This window comes from Moschus berezovskii, chromosome 2, assembly GCF_049115385.1.
Source record: "Moschus berezovskii isolate FMDL1 chromosome 2, NW_MosBer_1.0, whole genome shotgun sequence".
Lineage (NCBI taxonomy): Eukaryota > Metazoa > Chordata > Mammalia > Artiodactyla > Moschidae > Moschus > Moschus berezovskii.
The window spans coordinates 56,787,430-56,804,978 of record NC_142461.1 but is presented as its reverse complement, the minus strand read 5'-3'; the positions used below and the strand labels follow the sequence as shown (position 1 = coordinate 56,804,978).

Here is a 17,549-nt window from a genome sequence, read left to right as displayed (position 1 = left end):
TGAGATAACATTTATCTGATAGGATGAGAGAAACCTGTTCTTCAGGTTTTAAGAAATTTTGTCTTTAGTGTATTTAGATAATTGAAATGTGATACACCTGTTAGGTAGAAACAGATTTATTTAGTTTTCTTTAGTCATGATTTGTGATTGGAGTGAAACATTCTCTGAAAAAAAGGAGCAAAATCACGTCAGGTCTACTCAGCAGCCCCAGGTGCAGAGTTTTCTCAGGGGACACAGTGGTCAGTACCTGTTGTCAGTGAGGCCCCTTCAGCCATGCTTTGGAACTGTCCTGATGTCTCTGCCTTTGTTGATTTCATCTGATTCGTTTGGGACTTGTAAGATGACAACTCAGGGTTTGTGCCCATCCAGTGGGAGCCACAGCCTGGCTACCCTCTTGTTTTTTTGAGGGCCACACTGCTGAGCCAACCTACCTCCCCACCTTCCCCTGTCTTTTCTCTGCCCTGGGATGCTATTAGGATTGTTAGAATGAAAGCAGTCTAAGCCTGTACTAGACAAAAAGCAAATTGGCTCAGATATCTGAAGCACTGCTTCTTGTTATAGTAGTGGCATTCTTTGTCCAAATGAAATTTTACTCCAAATATGAAACAGATAAAACAAGGCCTGGTCTGGTTAAAGAGGATATGAGTTGCCAGAACCCCTAGACCCCCAGGTGGCCCCTGAGATCTTCCTGACAAACTCTAGAACCAGAGGAATGCCATTTGATTCCAAAGTGAGTGTTTTTAGAATTTGGGCACACTGTGCAGCTGAATTTTTTAAAAACATTTAAAACCACAACTCATGGAATAAACTTCTAGGGCTAGAGTTTCTTCATCTTGGAAACAATAGAATTGACTTGGATGAATTCCATGGTTCTTCCCATTTCTACCATTTGTAGTTTTAAAATAATTTAATTTTTTAATTTAGTTTGTGTTCCATCCATTGGGATTGTCCATATTTGCAAAAATGTATTGTTACTGGGGAAATGTCTTGAAGAGAAAGTTTTAATTTGAAGTGAAATTGGCTAGGGTGGTGCTACTTATGTTAAATGATTTTAGATGTCAAATAAGGACACAGAAGTACTCATGCAAATCATTTATGATGCCACCAGAAGCGAATGATTATAACCTTTGTTAGGCAAGGTTCCTTCACAGTGTGTGCCAATTGGTGAGAGCTGTCCAGGAAAAGGTAACCTCAATTTTAAGACCACCATTTTATTCTGAAATATAGTTATAACACATTTATAGCGCTTGCATTTTATAAGAAAAATTAGCTGTAGTTATTAATTGAACAGCACACTATTTTTAAAATGAGAATAAATGAACTGTCTTTATTATAGAACATTCTGAGATGACTGAAACTATGTTACTCTTGAGGACTCTAGGAAATATTTAAGGATGACTTAGATTGCAAGTATTAGAAAACACTTGGGTTTTACATTTTGAAGTTTCAAATTTCAAACAGAAATGTCTTCCTGTCCCTAGTTCTTGCAGTATCCATGGAGAATAAATAGTAAACACTCAGTTCATTTCCAATGAAGGTTAATATATCATCATGAATGGATTTCAAATGGTTCTCTGTTACCATTTGTTCCCACAATGAAATTATATTGAAATTTGTGGTAGTGGGAACACCCAGGTATTTTAGAGTATCCTTTGCTTTGAAAAGGAGAGGGAAACATTAGTGGTGAGAGCAGGAAATTTCACCCAGTATAGACAGAGGTCTGACTCATAGGTGGCCACAGGGAACTGCTGCCTTCTGTCTTAAGGGGATATAAAGCCATGGGTAAACCCACTCTTGTTCTCACCAAGCTGCCAAAAGTTAGCTTCTTGTACCCAGAAGAGAAGACAAGTTAGTCGTGTCCAACTCCTTGTGACTCCATGGACCGCAGCACGCCAGGCCTCCCTGTCCAGCACCAACTCCTGGAGTTTATGGAAACCCATGTCCATTGAGTGGGTGATGCCATCCAACCATCTCATCCTCTGTCATTCTCCTGCCTTCCATCTTCCTTAGCATCACGGTCTTTTCAAATGAGTCAGCTCTTCACATAAGGTGGCCAAAGTATTGGAGTTTCAGCTTCAGCATCAGCCTTCCAGTGAATATTTAGGATTGATGTCCTTTAGGATTGACTGGTTGGATCTCCTTGCAGTCCAAGGGATTCTCAAGAGTCCTCTCCAATACCACAGTTCAAAAGCATCAGTTCTTTGGCGCTCAGCCTTCATTACAGTCTAACTCTCACATCCATACATGACTACTGGAAAAACCATAGCCTTGACTAGTTGGACCTTTGTTGGCAAAGTAATGTCTCTGCTTTTTAATATGCCGTTTAGGTTGATCATAGCTTTTCTTGTAAGGAGTAAGCGTCTTTTAATTTCATGGCTGTGGTCACTATCTGCAGTGATTTTGGAGCCCAAAAAAGTAAAGTCAGCCACTGTTTTCAGTGTTTCCCCATCTGTTTGCCATGAAGTGATGGGACTGGTTGCCATGATCTTGGTTAAAAGAAGACAAGATTTGCCATTTTGTAGGAAGTCTATAGTGCTTGCTTTGTTAGCAGCCAGCTAGTAAAAGTGTAAGTCACTTTGGCTTAATTATTACCTTGAAAAAGTCATAGGATCACTTGAGCCCATTGTGTACCCAGGAAGTGGGGGGGGAAAGCCCAAAAACTTACTCCATCTTTCTAGGAGAGGTGTGCTGTAAAACTTGTCTTCAACTCATTTGAAAGAAAGCTATGTGTTTCTGAGATTAGTGTCATTAGGAGAGAGGTGTTATAAAAATAGAAAATGGCAAACATTTACTTAAGTAGAGAAGATAAAATATGGATGAATATCCAGATTTTTGGCTGATGTGAAGTACTGTTTCTCCTATTTGTTAATGCTTATAGATCTCATAAAATTTATACATTTACATTTGAGGATTTTGGACCTAATGTTATGAACTTAAAATGTTTGGAAACCTGTTGCTTTTATTAATAGCCATAGATATTTGTTTATAGTTACGGCAGTAAAAGGCAATTCAGACTGTGCAGAAAATATGGTACAAGTCTCGAGGGATTTTATTTCCTGAAAGAAGAATAGCATGCAGATGTATTGGGTTGGCCAAAAAGTTCATTTGGGCTTTTCCATAAGATCTTGTAAGATCAGGAAAACCTGAACAAACTTTTGGTAATCCAGTACTAAGAAGAAGCCTCAAGATTTCAAGTGTGCATATATACCTGAGGGAACTATAAGGACAGGAGACAAGACTGTCCTGTTCACAGTAATGTATCAGGAGCCTAGGGTGATAGCTGGCATACAGTAGGGCTCAGTAAATGCTGGAGATGAGGATGGAATTGGTTAAATATAGGTAGGTTCTGTGTTTTCCTGCTTTATTATTTGGGGCGTATCCATGAGCTTATGTATGTAGCTCTCAGTGATTTATCTTGTGGGTGCCGATGTCTAAACAAAAAGACAAGTTACTTAATTCTCTGTGCCTTCATTTCTTTATCTTGGAAATGAGAGTGATAGTGCTGATGGCATAGAATTGTGATGAGTTGTGAATGATTTGTTAACATCCAAAGCGCTTGTAACAGGGCCTGGCACGTAGTAAGCACTCAGTAAACGTTAGCTTCTTTTCATTATACTTGTTTGTTGATGTTCTCTAGCTCCCAGACCAATATATACCCTATAATAACAGAGACTTAGTTTGTATGGTTGCTGAATGACAGTAACTAAAATAGTGTCTGATGTCTATTATATAATTGTTGAATTAATCATGCAAGTACCTAGTGTACAACGAGTACAATTTGACACAGAGAAATTTGTTGACTAATAAAGCTGCTTCTTCACTGGATCATTTTATCTGAAAATTCTATGCTAATCATTTAAAAATACTTTTTCTAAATCCCAGAAAGGCTAACAGAGTTGTTGGTAGTCAAACTTCCTGTGTTGCTGATGTCTGTTCAGCTTGAAAGAAGTAATGCAATCCTGTGATTATGAATGAAAGCAAATGTGGAAATTGGTGTGTGGTCCAGTTATGATTACTGCCCAGTAAACCACCCCAGGCTTAGTAGAGTAAAACAATGCCCTGTCATATGCTCTTGGATTCTATGGGTCAAGAATTCAGATGGAGTCAGCAGAGCTGGCTTGTCACCACAGCATATGGAGCTTCAGCTGCTTGGACTTCCCCAGTGTTGGGGAAGACTTACACAAATGGTGGGGGTCAGAGTCCTCTGGAGTCTTTGTCATTCACATGTCAGGCTCCTGGGCTGGGGCTGGGATGATTCAAGGACTGGGCTCAGCTAGACTGAGAGCCATCTACATGTGGCCATGGGTGGTTTGGGCTTCTCACAGCAGGCCGCCTGGGTTCTGAGAGGGAGTGCCCCAAAAGGGAACATACTGACAGACCATGTTCTGAAAGAACCAGGAAGAAGCCTGAGGAACCTGGGAAATCATACAGTGTTACTTTGACTCTCTTAAGTCCACGTAGGCACAAGTTGGTCCGTTTCAGTGCTGGGGAATGTGGATTCCACCTCTCAGTGGGACGAGTGTGGAAAGAATTGGTGACCATTTTATTTTAAATAGCCTAAACCCAATAGATCGTTTACAGAAATGGCCACAACAGTTTTTTAGCTTGGATCCACCCTCTGCAGTAGTCCCTTCTCTCAATGACATAAGGCTTGGCCGTGAGGTTTGTTTCGGACAGTGGAATAATTCACAAATATGGTGCACTGACAGACTTGAAAATTGGTTCTGTGCTGGGACTTGTCCTCTCTTGCTTCTCTGGGGAACTCTCTCATCACCTTCATGTGCATGAACCTGGGTGAGTCGGCTGGATGATGAGAGACACATGGAATGAACCAGCAGACATATGAGTTGAGAGCATCTTAGGTCAGCCAGCTGCCAGCCAACCTGGGTTAGATCAGAAGAACTAAAAGCTAAGTCTCAGACTCATGAGTTAATAAATGATATTGGTCTAAGCTGGTAGGTTTTGGGGCCTTTGCTATGCAGTGGAAAGTAAATAACTAAGACAGAGGTCTAATAGGTAACGTGCTTTCCCCCCACAGTTTGGAAACACATGAGAAATAGGCATAGGAATCAAGCTGGAGAGAAGGCAGCTTTATTACTGTAGAGGCAAGGTTGCAGAAAGTGGTTTATCACCAAGAGGGGTGCTGGTCGTCCTCTGGCAGGTGGGCAGGTATCGACAACACTGAGCAGCCCCTGGGGAGTGGAGCTGAATGTGCAGAGTGTGGGGAGCCAGAGGACTGAGCTACACACACATGCCCGTTTCTTCTCCAGACTTCGCTGCTCAGAGGTGTACTTCTTCCTGCCAAGCGGAGGAGTGAGTAAGGGTCTGCGGGGCTGGGGAGTTAATCGCAGAAAATCCTTTCACATGGACTCAGAAAGCAGGAATAAATGCCCACCTTACTCACTGGAAAGATGGGGTAGGGGGTTGGGTAGAAGGAACTGCTTTGAATTCCCTTTCTTTTACATTTCTTTTGAATTTTTGAAGCAATTAATTTGTGTGCTATCTCATGGCATGCTGTTTAATCCATATGTATGCCGTGCTCATGCCATTTTGTAGCATATGGAATATAATTTAACTCTTTTAAATTTTTTGAGATTTATAGCTTTTTTCTTCCTTTTACATCATACCTTTGGCTTAATTGATGATGAGTGGGGGATTTGGAGCAGAACTGCTTGTTACAACACTTCCTAAAGGAAACTTGAACCTGCTTTGTTTTCTGGGATGTGTGTGTGTGTGTGTGTTATGTATTGAGGTGGAATTAGGGACTTTCCTGTACATGAATCAGTTCTCAACAGCTAGTGACTATTCATCAAGGTCTGTTTTTATAACTAAATAGAGTCTGTTTTTAATCTGTCAAAATTCATCAAAAAACTGAGGCAGTACATCACCTAGTTTATAATTCAAGGCTGGGCTTTTTTAGCACTTTGACATTTAATACCCCTACAGAAGACAGAAATAATCCACCATTGGTTGTCAAGTATCTGTAGCAATAAAGTTGAAATTTCAGAGAACAGTTCTGTTCCTCCGTAATGGATGGCTTTATATAAAAGTAGATGCTTTGTCTCATTTTTACTTTGGTATTCTTTCTTACATAAAAATATGTTTACCATGAAAAGAAAAGACTGCATGTTTATCATGAAATAAAACTACATACCAATACTATAGAAGAAATCAGATGTTCACATATGTCTAAATTAACCTCAGATTAAGAAATGAATTGGGATTTATTAGAATAGTGTATATAATAATAAGATATTATGGACTAGATATCTATAATATCTTAATATCTTAGTTATGACCAACTTAGATAGTATATTAAAAAGCAGAGACAATACTTTGCCAACAAAGGTCCGTCTAGTCAAGGCTATGGTTTTTCCCGTGGTCATGTATGGATGTGAGAGTTGGACTGTGAAGAAAGCTGAGCGCTGAAGAATTGATGCTTTTGAACTGTGGTGTTGGGACTCTTGAGAGTCCCTTGGACTGCAAGGAGGTCCAACCAGTCCATTCTAAAGGAGATCAATCCTGGGTGTTCATTGGAAGGACTGATGCTAAAGCTGAAACTCCAATACTTTGGCCACCTCATGCGACGAGCTGACTCACTGGAAAAGACTCTGATGCTGGGAAGGATTGGGGGCAGGAGGAGAAGGGGACAACAGAGAATGAGATGGCTGGATGGCATCACCGACTTGATGGACATGAGTTTGAGTGTACTCCGGGATTTGGTGATGGACAGGGAGGCCTGGCGTGCTGTGATTCATGGGGTCGCAAAGAGTCGGACATAACTGAGCGACTGAACTGAACTGAACTGATGGACTAGATATTTCATTAATTTTATTTCAGAGTTGGGCATCAAATTTTAGATTCAGATACATAGACACATGAGTAATTTTTCAGTTATTCGATAAACTTTAAATTTGTATTAGAAAAAAATGCATGGTGAAAATGCGTAAGTGCTATACATATGGAACCAGATTCTAGTAAAAACCCCATAGTTAATTAGGTAGATAATAAGGCACATTTTCTTAGTGTTTCAAACCCCAAATTGGTTTTTTTATGTGTAGACACTGAGAGCCCTTTCACAACTTTTAATGCAACATGTCCAGCTATCTTTGGTGCTGATTTATCACTTTAGGATTCTGACTTTTGAGTTAGAACTTTAAGCTGATTTCTTAAAAATGAAAATGCTGCTTGGAGGTGGAGGTATGGGAAAAACTGTCATGCCAGGTGTTTGAGGGCTCTCAAAGTCTGGGACATGTAGCCACACAGAGGTCTGTGTGAGACCCGGGCTGAGAGAGAGCCCTAGGGTGAGAACCCGTGTCTGCTTTCTTTTAGTGTAATACATGGGCACAGGGAGTGACTTATAAGAAGATGTTTGCCCCATTTTTTTTACTTTAAAGCTTGTCTTTAGGGAAACTTCCTAATTGTCAATCTTGAGGGTTATGTTGTGTATTTTCAAAAATATACTGTAGAGTTGATTTTAGAATATATACCCCAATGCATGAACAAACGTTTGTTCATAATCCACGTTTTTCATTGAAATTACCACGAGTTATGCCCAGTAACTCACTGGTTATTTGACATTTTTTCTTCAGGGATGGTGATCCAAGGCAGCAGAGTCCATATGGAGATAAATGTTACTTAGGTGGCAGGTCCTTAGTTATTGCTAACTGTAGCATTTCACATTAAGGAAGGGACATAGATCCGTTCATGGCTGATTGCAGCCATGAAATTAAAAGACGCTTACTCCTTGGAAAGAAAGTTATGGCCAACCTAGATAGCATATTAAAAAGCAGAGACATTACTTTGCCAACCAAGGTCCGTCTAGTCAAGGCTATGGTTTTTCCCGTGATCATGTATGGATGTGAGAGTTGGACTGTGAAGAAAGCTGATCGCCGAAGAATTGATGCTTTTGAACTGTGGTGCTGGAGAAGACTCTTGAGAGTCCCTTGGACTGCAAGGAGATCCAACCAGTCCATTCTAGAGGAGATCAATCCTGGGTGTTCACTGGAAGGACTGATGCTAAAGCTGAAACTCCAATACTTTGGCCAGCTCATGCGACGAGTTGACTCACTGGAAAAGAGTCTGATGCTGGGAGGGATTGAGGGTGGGAGGAGACGGGGACAACAGAGAATGAGATGGCTGGATGGCATCACCGACTCGATGGACATGAGTTTGAGTGAACTTCAGGAATTGGTGATGGACAGGGAGGCCTGGCGTGCTGTGATTCATGGGGTCACAAAGAGTCGGACACGACTGATGACTGAACTGAACTGAACTGATAGATCTGTTGGAAAAGCCGTGTGTGTGTGTGTGTGGGTGCGTGTGTGCCTGTGCCTGTGTGCGTGTGCATGCACGTGCATTTACTCTGTCATGTCCGACTCTTTATGACCCTATGGTCTGTAGCCCACCAGGCTTCTCTGCCCATGGAATTTTCCAGGCAAGAATAGTGGAGTGGGTTGCCATTTCCTATTCCAGGGGATCTTCCTGACCCAGCGATTAACCTGTGTCTCTTGTGTCTCCTACATTGGCAGGCAGATTCTTTACCATGGTGCCACCTGGGAACTCTTCAGTGCCACTCACTTTTTCCTAGTGTGTATCTGTGGAGAGGAGCAGGGTTCATTGTCATTCCTGCCTTACAAGCAAAACAGGCAAAGCTGATTCTTCTATAAGCTTTAATCAAGATCTTGGACCATTTCTTTTTCTTTTTTTCCAGGAAGAGAGATTATTCATAAAGAAACTTTGATCCTGCCATCTAATCCTTTATCTGTTATGCTCCAAGTAATGTGAAATGCTAATAGAGTTTTGCCAAGAGAATGCACTGGTCATAGCAAACACCCTCTTCCAACAACACAAGAGAAGACTCTACACATGGACATCACCAGATGGTCAACACTAAAATCAGATTGATTATATTTGCAGCCAAAGATGGAGAAGCTCTATGTAGTTAGCAAAAACAAGACCAGGAGCTGACTGTGGCTCAGATCATGAACTCCTTGTTGCCAAATTCCGACTTAAATTGAAGAAAGTAGGGAAAACCACTAGCCCATTCAGATATGACCTAAATCAAATCCCTTATGATTATACAGTGGAAGTAAGAAATAGATTTAAGTGACTAGATCTGATAGATAGAGTGCCTGATGAACTATGGACAGAGGTTCGTGACATTGTACAGGAGACAGGGATCAAGACCATCCCCATGGAAAAGAAATGCAAAAAAGCAAAATGGCTGTCTGAGGAGGCCTTACAAATAGCTGTGAAAAGAAGAGAAGCGAAAAGCAAAGGAGAAAAGGTAAGATATAAGCATCTGAATGCAGAGTTCCAAAAAATAGCAAGGAGAGATAAGAAAGCCTTCCTCAGTGATCAGTGCAAAGAAGTAGAGGAAAACAAAGAATAGGAAAAACAAGAGATCTCTTCAAGAAAATTAGAGATATGAAGGGAACATTTCATGCAAAGATGGGCTCGATAAAGGACAGAAATGATATGGACCTAACAGAAGCAGAAGATACTAAGAAGAGGTGGCAAGAATACACAGAAGAACTGTACAAAAAAGATCTTCATGACGAAGATAATCACGATGGCGTGATCACTCACCTGGAGCCAGACATCTTGGAATGTAAGTCAAGTGGGCCTTAAGAGCATCACTACGAACAAAGCTAGTGGAGGTGATGGAATTCCAGTTGAGCTATTTCAAATTCTAAAAGATGATGCTGTGAAAGTGCTGCACTCAATATGCCAGCAAATTTGGAAAACTCAGCAGTGGCTACAGGACTGGAAAAGGTCAGTATTCATTCCAATCCCAAAGAAAGGCAATGCCAAAGAATGCTCAAACGATCACACAATTGCACTCATCTCACACGCTAGTAAAGTCATGCTCAAAATTCTCCAAGCCAGGCTTCAGCAATATGTGAACCGTGAAATTCCAGATGTTCAAGCAGGTTTTAGAAAAGGCAGAGGCACCAGAGATCAAATTGCCAACATCCGCTGGATCATCAAAAAAGCAAGAGAGTTCCAGAAAAACATCTAGTTCTACTTCATTGACTATGCGAAAGCCTTTGACTGTGTGGATCACAATAAACTGTGGAACATTCTGAAAGAGATGGGAATACCAGACCACCTGACCTGCCTCTTGAGAAATCTGTATACAGGTCAGGAAGCAACGGTTAGAACTGGACATGGAACAACAGACTGGTTCCAAATAGGAAAAGGAGTACGTCAAGGTTGTATATTGTCACCGTGCTTATTTAACTTATATGCAGAGTACATCATGAGGAACGCTGGGCTGGAAGAAACACAGGTTGGAATCAAGATTGCTGGGAGAAATATCAATAACCTCAGATATGCAGATGATACCACCCTTACGGCAGAAAGTGAAGAGGAACTGAAAAGCCTCTTGATGAAAGTGAAAGAGGAGAGTGAAAAGTTTGGCTTGAAGCTCTACATTCAGAAGACGAAGATCATGGCATCTGGTCGCCTCACTTCATGGGAAATAGATGGGGAAACAGTGGAAACACTGTCAGACTTTATTTTTTTGGGCTCCAAAATCACTGTAGATGCTGATTGCAGCCAGGAAATTAAAAGACGCTTATTCCTTGGAAGGAAGGTTATGACCAACCTAGATAGCATATTAAAAAGCAGAGACATTACTTTGCCAACCAAGGTCCATCTAATCAAGGCTATGGTTTCTCCCGTGGTCATGTATGGATGTGAGAGTTGGACTGTGAAGAAAGCTGATCGCCGAAGAATTGATGCTTTTGAACTGTGGTATTGGAGAAGACTCTTGAGAGTCCGTTGGACTGCATGGTGGTCCAACCAGTCCATTTTAAAGGAGATCAATCCTGGGTGTTCATTGGAAGGACTGATGCTAAAGTTGAAACTCCAATACTTTGCCCAACTCATATGACAAGTTGACTCACTGGAAAAGAGTCTGATGCTAGGAGGGATTGCGGATAGGAGGAGATGGGGACGACAGAGAATGAGATGGCTGAATGGCATCACTGACTCGATGGACATGAGTTTGAGTGAACTCCAGGAATTGGTGATGGACAGGGAGGCCTGGCGTGCTGTGATTCATGGGGTCGCAAAGAGTCGGACACGACTGAGCGACTGAACTGAACTGAACTGAATGTGAAATGTTTTTCTTCTTCTTCGAAATCACTACTTGTTCTTTTATTCCTTCGCTTATTAAAAGACTTTCTTCTTTAACAGGTGCAAACATGGACATTTTACTTCTTTCATTTCTTGTGCCTTAGGGAGGTTATCTCAGTGCCAGGCACACATATCAGCTATGAACTATCAAGTGGTCAGTCAAAACTAAGAAAGCCCCTCAGTGTTGGTCTGGTGCTGTTAGTAGTCAGGTGTCAGTATGATGGTGGAGTCAGGGGGGAAGTTCTGATTCCAGAATTTCTTTGTCCCTTCCCATTGCTTTTCCCCTTTAGGATATCTTCATAGGTTTCTTTCTTCCCTTTAAACTTAAATTTCTATCAGATATCAAATGGGCTTCCCTAGTGGCTCAGACAGTAAAGAATCTGCCTGCAGAGCAGGAGACATGAATTTGACCCCTGAGTTAGGAAGATTCCCTGGAGAAGGGATTGGCTACCCACTCCAGTGTTCTTGCCTGGGAAATCCCATGGACAGAAGAGCCTGGTGGGCAATGGTCCATGGGGTTGTAAAGAGTCAGACACGACTGAATGATGAACACTTTCACTTATATCAAATTTAACATGAACTTAGATTTATTTCTTGAGGGAGGAATGTAGCTTCATTGGAATATATGGAGATTATTAAATGTCTTCTCATTAAATATCTGGTGTATCCTGTACTCCTTTTTATTAAGTCTTGTTCGCAGAGGTGCAGTCTTGTTAGCAGTGGTGGCAGAAGTATCTAAAACAAAAGAGGAGGCTGTGCCAGTGTTTTGCTTTGCCTTAAGTCAGGGGCACACTTAAATAAATTTAAATGTTCAGGTGGCAAGTCCTTAGAGTGAATTGAATTTATCTGAGTAATTATTTGATATGGCTTCATGCTGTTAGGTTATGTTGGTGCACGCACATTTAAAATATAGAATAGGGAATGGCTTTAAGCACTAGTAAATTGTTTGGGAGCAAACATTTTCCCTGATTACTTTTCTGCCTCAAAGCTTATAACTTAAAGAAAAGTCATAAAGAAATAAGAGGCTCTGGGGTAATCGACAAAGCGTTTTACATTGTAAAACCCTTAACTGCTTTGTAGTAAAAAGCTCCTCACTTTGTGATCAAGTTGCTTAGGTGAAGTCAAATATTTTTTGTGAAGAATAGTCTCAACCTTTCCAAGTGTTTATGGATTTAGCATTCTGTTTGAAAGAAAATTATAAAGCGCATAAGCAGGATACCTTAGTCTCCTAAAGCTTTGCATTCTGGCTCTGTCACTTAGTAACAATGTGTTGCCTCGTTTTCTCATCTACAAAATGGGGCTTGTAAAGCCAACTTCAGAGGAGGTATGATGATAAATGAAAAGTACTGAATGTGGAGCAAAAGGTCAGTGAAAGTTTCCTGGTACTTCCCCTCCTGCACTTTTCCTTTTAAGCTCACGTTATATTTTGTTTCAGATTTGAATGTGATAGTGATCACTGATTATATCAGGATGTGTGGTACAAGGAGTACACTGGCCAGCATTCCTTTCCACACTGCATAAGCGAATATCATTCATTAACTTGGTGACTGTTATCTGCTGAATCTTACAGCCATCACTGTTTCTAAGCTCCCCATTGTGTGTGAGCATTTGTTCAAAAAGTGTCAAACATGAGGCTGGCCATGTTGCTGTTGCACAGTGTGTCCCTGTCACAGGCTCTGAAGTTGATTTCGTGTCTTGAAGTAAGTAGTGCAGTTTGCTTGTGGAGTGTTACTGGGTGAGTGGCATTGAACAGTTGTCCGTCATCATCACTGAGGTGCCCCGTGAGGTGAGAGCAGCAGGCTTCCGGTGCTTGTGCAGCATGGTGGTATTCTTGGTGCTGTGGGGAGAGCCTGGGTTTTGCGGGCTTTCACAGGTGAAGGACACATGGTCATTCTGCCTTTCTCATCCCCACCTTCTGCTCTCTCTCTCAAGGATGCTGGCAGCCCACCTTAGACAGAGCTCCTGCCCTCAGTTTGGGTGGTGAGAGTGATCGGGACAGTTGTAGGTGTGACAGTTGTAGGTCCAGAGGAAGAAGGTCATCAGGTGTGTAGTCAGTGCTGGGCTTATCCCAGGTAATTCTGTCATATGGTGGGTGAGCAGTAAGTGAGCTTCATGGAAGGATGAAGTAAACTGGAGCATTTATGTTTTTCATGTAGTTACTTTCTTCTAGGCTTGAGGAATTAGGATTAGTTAGTGTCTCAGTGCGGAGAAGGCAATGGCACCCCGCTCCAGTACTCTTGCCTGGAAAATCGCATGGACGGAGGAGCCTGGTGGGCTGCAGTCCATGGGGTTGCTAAGAGTCAGACACGACTGAGCAACTTCCCTTTCACTTTTCACTTTCATGCATTAGAGAAGGAAATGGCACCCCACTCCAGTGTTCTTGCCTGGAGAATCCCAGGGACGGGGGAGCCTGGTGGGCTGCCGTCTATGGGGTCTCACAGAGTTGGACACGACTGAAGCAACTTAGCAGCAGCAGCAGCAGTGTCTCAGTGAAGCCTCTGCTCCGGCACTGAGTTCTTTCTTCTAACACTGTGCCGGTACTCTTAGGACCCCAGAGGAGCTTGGTCCGTGATCAACGCAATCATACACTTTAATCCTTACCTGTTTTGTTTATTCTGTCTGCTGCCTTGGATGTCAGTATTGATTGATTGATTGAAATGTTCAATCCTTAGAGATGATGACTATTACACAATTCTTTTTGAATTTTATCTCACTTGTGCTTTTCAGTTTCAGTTTTTTGGCTAAATATGAAGTCTTCGTTACTCTCCATCTGTGGTTTGAGGGCATTATCAGTTATCCAAGTCAAGTGAGAGCTGAAGATGAAATCTCTTCAGCATCTTGTTCTTAATAATTTTTGTGTTTGCACGTTTTTGTTCTTTCTGTCAACTTTATGTATCCTCCTAACCCATCTCTTCATTCTTAGAAATGGCCTCATGTATTTGGAGGACCCTAGGATGTCCCTGTTCATTGAATCTACACTTTTTAACTCTCCCTAAACTCCTCCTCTTGTGCTGATAAGGTTTCCAGAAATACAAATTAAGAAGTTCAGTGAAAAGTCCCTGTGAAATTGCACACTGTACCCTCCTTTATTAATTTTTTGGGTAATGTTTACCGTTCAGTCTGATGGTAAATCAAATGTGTCTGTTCTCTAGAATTAGCGCTCAATAATGGGATCCATGATGCATAATTTTATAAATAAATTTGACCTTTGACCTCAGAGTCCAGACCCTCATATCTCTGGTCAGTGATAAACGTGGCTCCAAGTAGGAACATTCTCTGCAGTGGTACTTTGCCACTCCCTCTGCCACAGTGGTGCCTTTCTGGTGGGCTTGCTGGTATTTGTCCCTTCCTTTCTCCCTGTCTGCCTCCCTCCCTTCCTGAAAATTTGATAGTGTGTCAGTTACAGCATGAAAAAATCATCCAGCATCAATGGAAGTATACTGTCAAAACACCAGATTCCATTAAATGAGAACCACCTTTCATTCTTTAAGACTTCAAAAGAGCAAAGAGATTTGCTTGTCTTATGCCAGGTAGCACTGGGGTCAGATGGCTTGATTTCAAGTCCTTCTTAAGCACTTGGACTATCAGTTTTTTCATCTGTGAAGTTATACCTTACAAAATGATGAGGAGGATTCAATGAAATAATGTCTATAAAGCACTCAGCATAAAATATCAAAAATATTTAATTTGTTATCATTATAACTGTTCAGTGAATTCTTAACTGAATGGCTGCATTTCCTTACTTGAACTTGTAATACTACATATTGAAGAGCCTAATGTCATCAGGTTGCACTAGTGGCAAAGAACCCTCCTGCTGATGGAGAAGATGCAGGAAACTCGGGTTTGATCCCTGGGATGGAAAGATCCCCTGGAGGGGTTGGCAACCCACTCTGGTATTCATGCCTGGAGAATCCCATGGACAGAGGAGCCAGGCAGGCTACAGTCCATAGGATTGTAAGGAGTTGGACACGACTGAAGCAACTTAGCATGCATGCAGTGTATATATATATAAAATCAAGAGAATATTATTATAAAAGCTGCTGCTGCTGCTGCTAAGTCACTTCAGTCGTGTCCGACTCTGCGTGACCCCATAGACGGAAGCCCACCAGGCTCCCCCGTCCCTGGGATTCTCCAGGCAAGAACACTGGAGTGGGTTGCCATTTCCTTCTCCAATGTGTGAAAGTGAAAAGTGAAAGCGAAGTCGCTCAGTCGTGTCCGACCCTTAGCGACCCCACGGACTGCAGCCTACCAGGCTCCTCCATCCATGGGATTTTCTAGGCAAGAGTACTGGAGTGGCTTGCCATTGCCTTCTCCAATTATGTTGTCTTTAATCAGCTTGTTGATTGTATTGTTAAACTTATTTTGCATATTCACCATTGTTCAACCTGAAGCTGGTTTGTTTAATTTAGTGCTTTTAGTTAGAGTTGTGCTTCTTCCTGAAAGTAGAACTGAAAATGTAGCTTCTGTTGTTACTTTATTAGTACAAAACAGAAAATGAAAAAGAATGTTGAGGGGGAAGAGAAAGAAGCACAGTGTATTTGAAAGTGAGATTAATACTGTATTATGGTTTTGATTCTTTTTCTCTTTAGATCTTTTAGAGAAATCTCGAGTTGTTAAGCAGCCAAGAGGTGAAAGAAACTTCCATGTGTTTTATCAGCTGCTTTCTGGTGCCTCTGAAGAGCTTCTCAGTAAGTCCCTGTTTTTGTGTTTTAGTTTAATTTTTTACTGTTGCAGCATCCAAAGCAGAAGTGTCCCTTATGAGTTTCCTCTTTTTCTCTTAAAATTTTTCCATGATTCCACTTCAAGGGAAGAACGTGATGGGTTGGCTTCTGCCACCTTGGAGTCTTTGGTAGCTGTCTCTGTAGTACCTCACCAGGCACTGGAACGTGTCTCAGATGGGTTGCTAAAAGAGCTAAAAGTTGGGGGAGGGGCTCATTATCTATTAAAAAAAATAAAATGGAAGAATATAATTAGTCCACTTGGAGAGAAGTTAGCAGGGAACAGTAGATGAGTATAATTATATAAAAACATACTACTCAGTGACAATTTAAAAATAGTGGAAAAGACATTTGCAACTGATACAAGAGATAAAAATCTTACCTTTAGATATTTTAGAGAATTATCATAAGTCCATCAGGAGAGTATCCAGCAATCAGTAACTAAGTGATGACAAGTTTTGAACAAATAGTTTAAACAAAAAGAACTATGGAAAGTTAACACACTTGGGGAAAAAATTACTCTCATACTCAGTTCAGTTCAGTCGCTCAGTCGTGTCCAGTGCTTTGTGACCCTGTGGACTGCAGCACGCCAGGCCTCCCTGTCTATCACCAACTCCTGGAGTTTACTCAAACTCAAGTCCATTGAGTTGGTGATGCCATCCAACCATCTCATCCTCTGTCATCCCCTTCTCCTCCCACCTTCAATCTTTCCCAGCATCAGGGTCTTTTCCAGTTCTTCACATCAGGTGGCCAAAGCATTGGACTTTCAGCTTCAATATCAGTCTGCCCAATGACTATTCAGGACTGATTTCCTTTAGGATGGACTGGTTGGATCTCCTTGCAGTCCAGGGGACTCTCAGGTCACCTCCAGCACCATAGTTCAAGGGCATCAGTTCTTCAGCACTCAGCTTTCTTTATAGTCCAACTCTCACATCCATACATGACTACTGGAAAAACCATAGCCTTGACTAGTTTGGACCTTTGTTGACAAAGTGATATCTCTGCTTTTTAATATGCTGTCTAGATTGGTCATGACTTTTCTTCCAAGGAGCAAGCGTCTTTTTATTTCATGGCTGCAGTCACCATCTGAAGTGATTTTGGAGCCCAAAAAAATGAAGTCTGTCTCTGTTTCCATCGTTTCCCCATCTATTTGCCATGAAGTGATGGGACAGGATGTCATGATCTTAGTTTGCTGAATGTTGAGTTTTAAGCCAACTTTTACACTCTCCTCTTTCACTTTCATCAAGAGGTTCTTTAGTCCATCTTCGCTTTCTGCCATAAGGGTGGTGTCATCTGAATATATGAGGTTATTGATAGTTCTCCTGGCAATCTTGATTCCAACTTGTGCTTCATCCAGCCCGGCATTTCTCATGATGTACTCTGCATATAAGTTAAATAAGCAGGATGACAGTATACAGCCCTGACTTATTCCTTTCTCAATTTGGAACCTGTTGATCCATGTCCAGTTCTAACGATTGCTTCCTGACCTGCATACAGATTTCTAAAGAGGCAGGTCAGGTGGTCTGATATTCCCATCTCTTGAAGAATTTTCCACAGTTTGTTGTGATCCCCACAGTCAAAAGCTTTGGCATAGTCAATAAAGAAGTAGATGTTAATTATCAGTGAATGTAAATTGAAGCAGCACTGAAGTAGCCCCTGCACAGGTATTAGCTAAAGTTATTGAAG

General features: G+C 41.5%; 1 protein-coding gene across 5 annotated transcripts in view; it reads left to right on the top strand.

The window, feature by feature from the left end:
* The window catches only part of MYO1B (myosin IB), a 196,940-nt gene that overhangs the window by 118,756 nt on the left and 60,635 nt on the right, over positions 1-17,549 (top strand). For all 5 annotated transcript variants that reach the window (XM_088828730.1, XM_088828743.1, XM_088828728.1 and 2 more), the window contains one exon: positions 15,735-15,833. In XM_088828730.1, the coding sequence (XP_088684856.1) occupies positions 15,735-15,833 (99 nt within the window). The remainder of the gene's footprint in view (positions 1-15,734; positions 15,834-17,549) is intronic.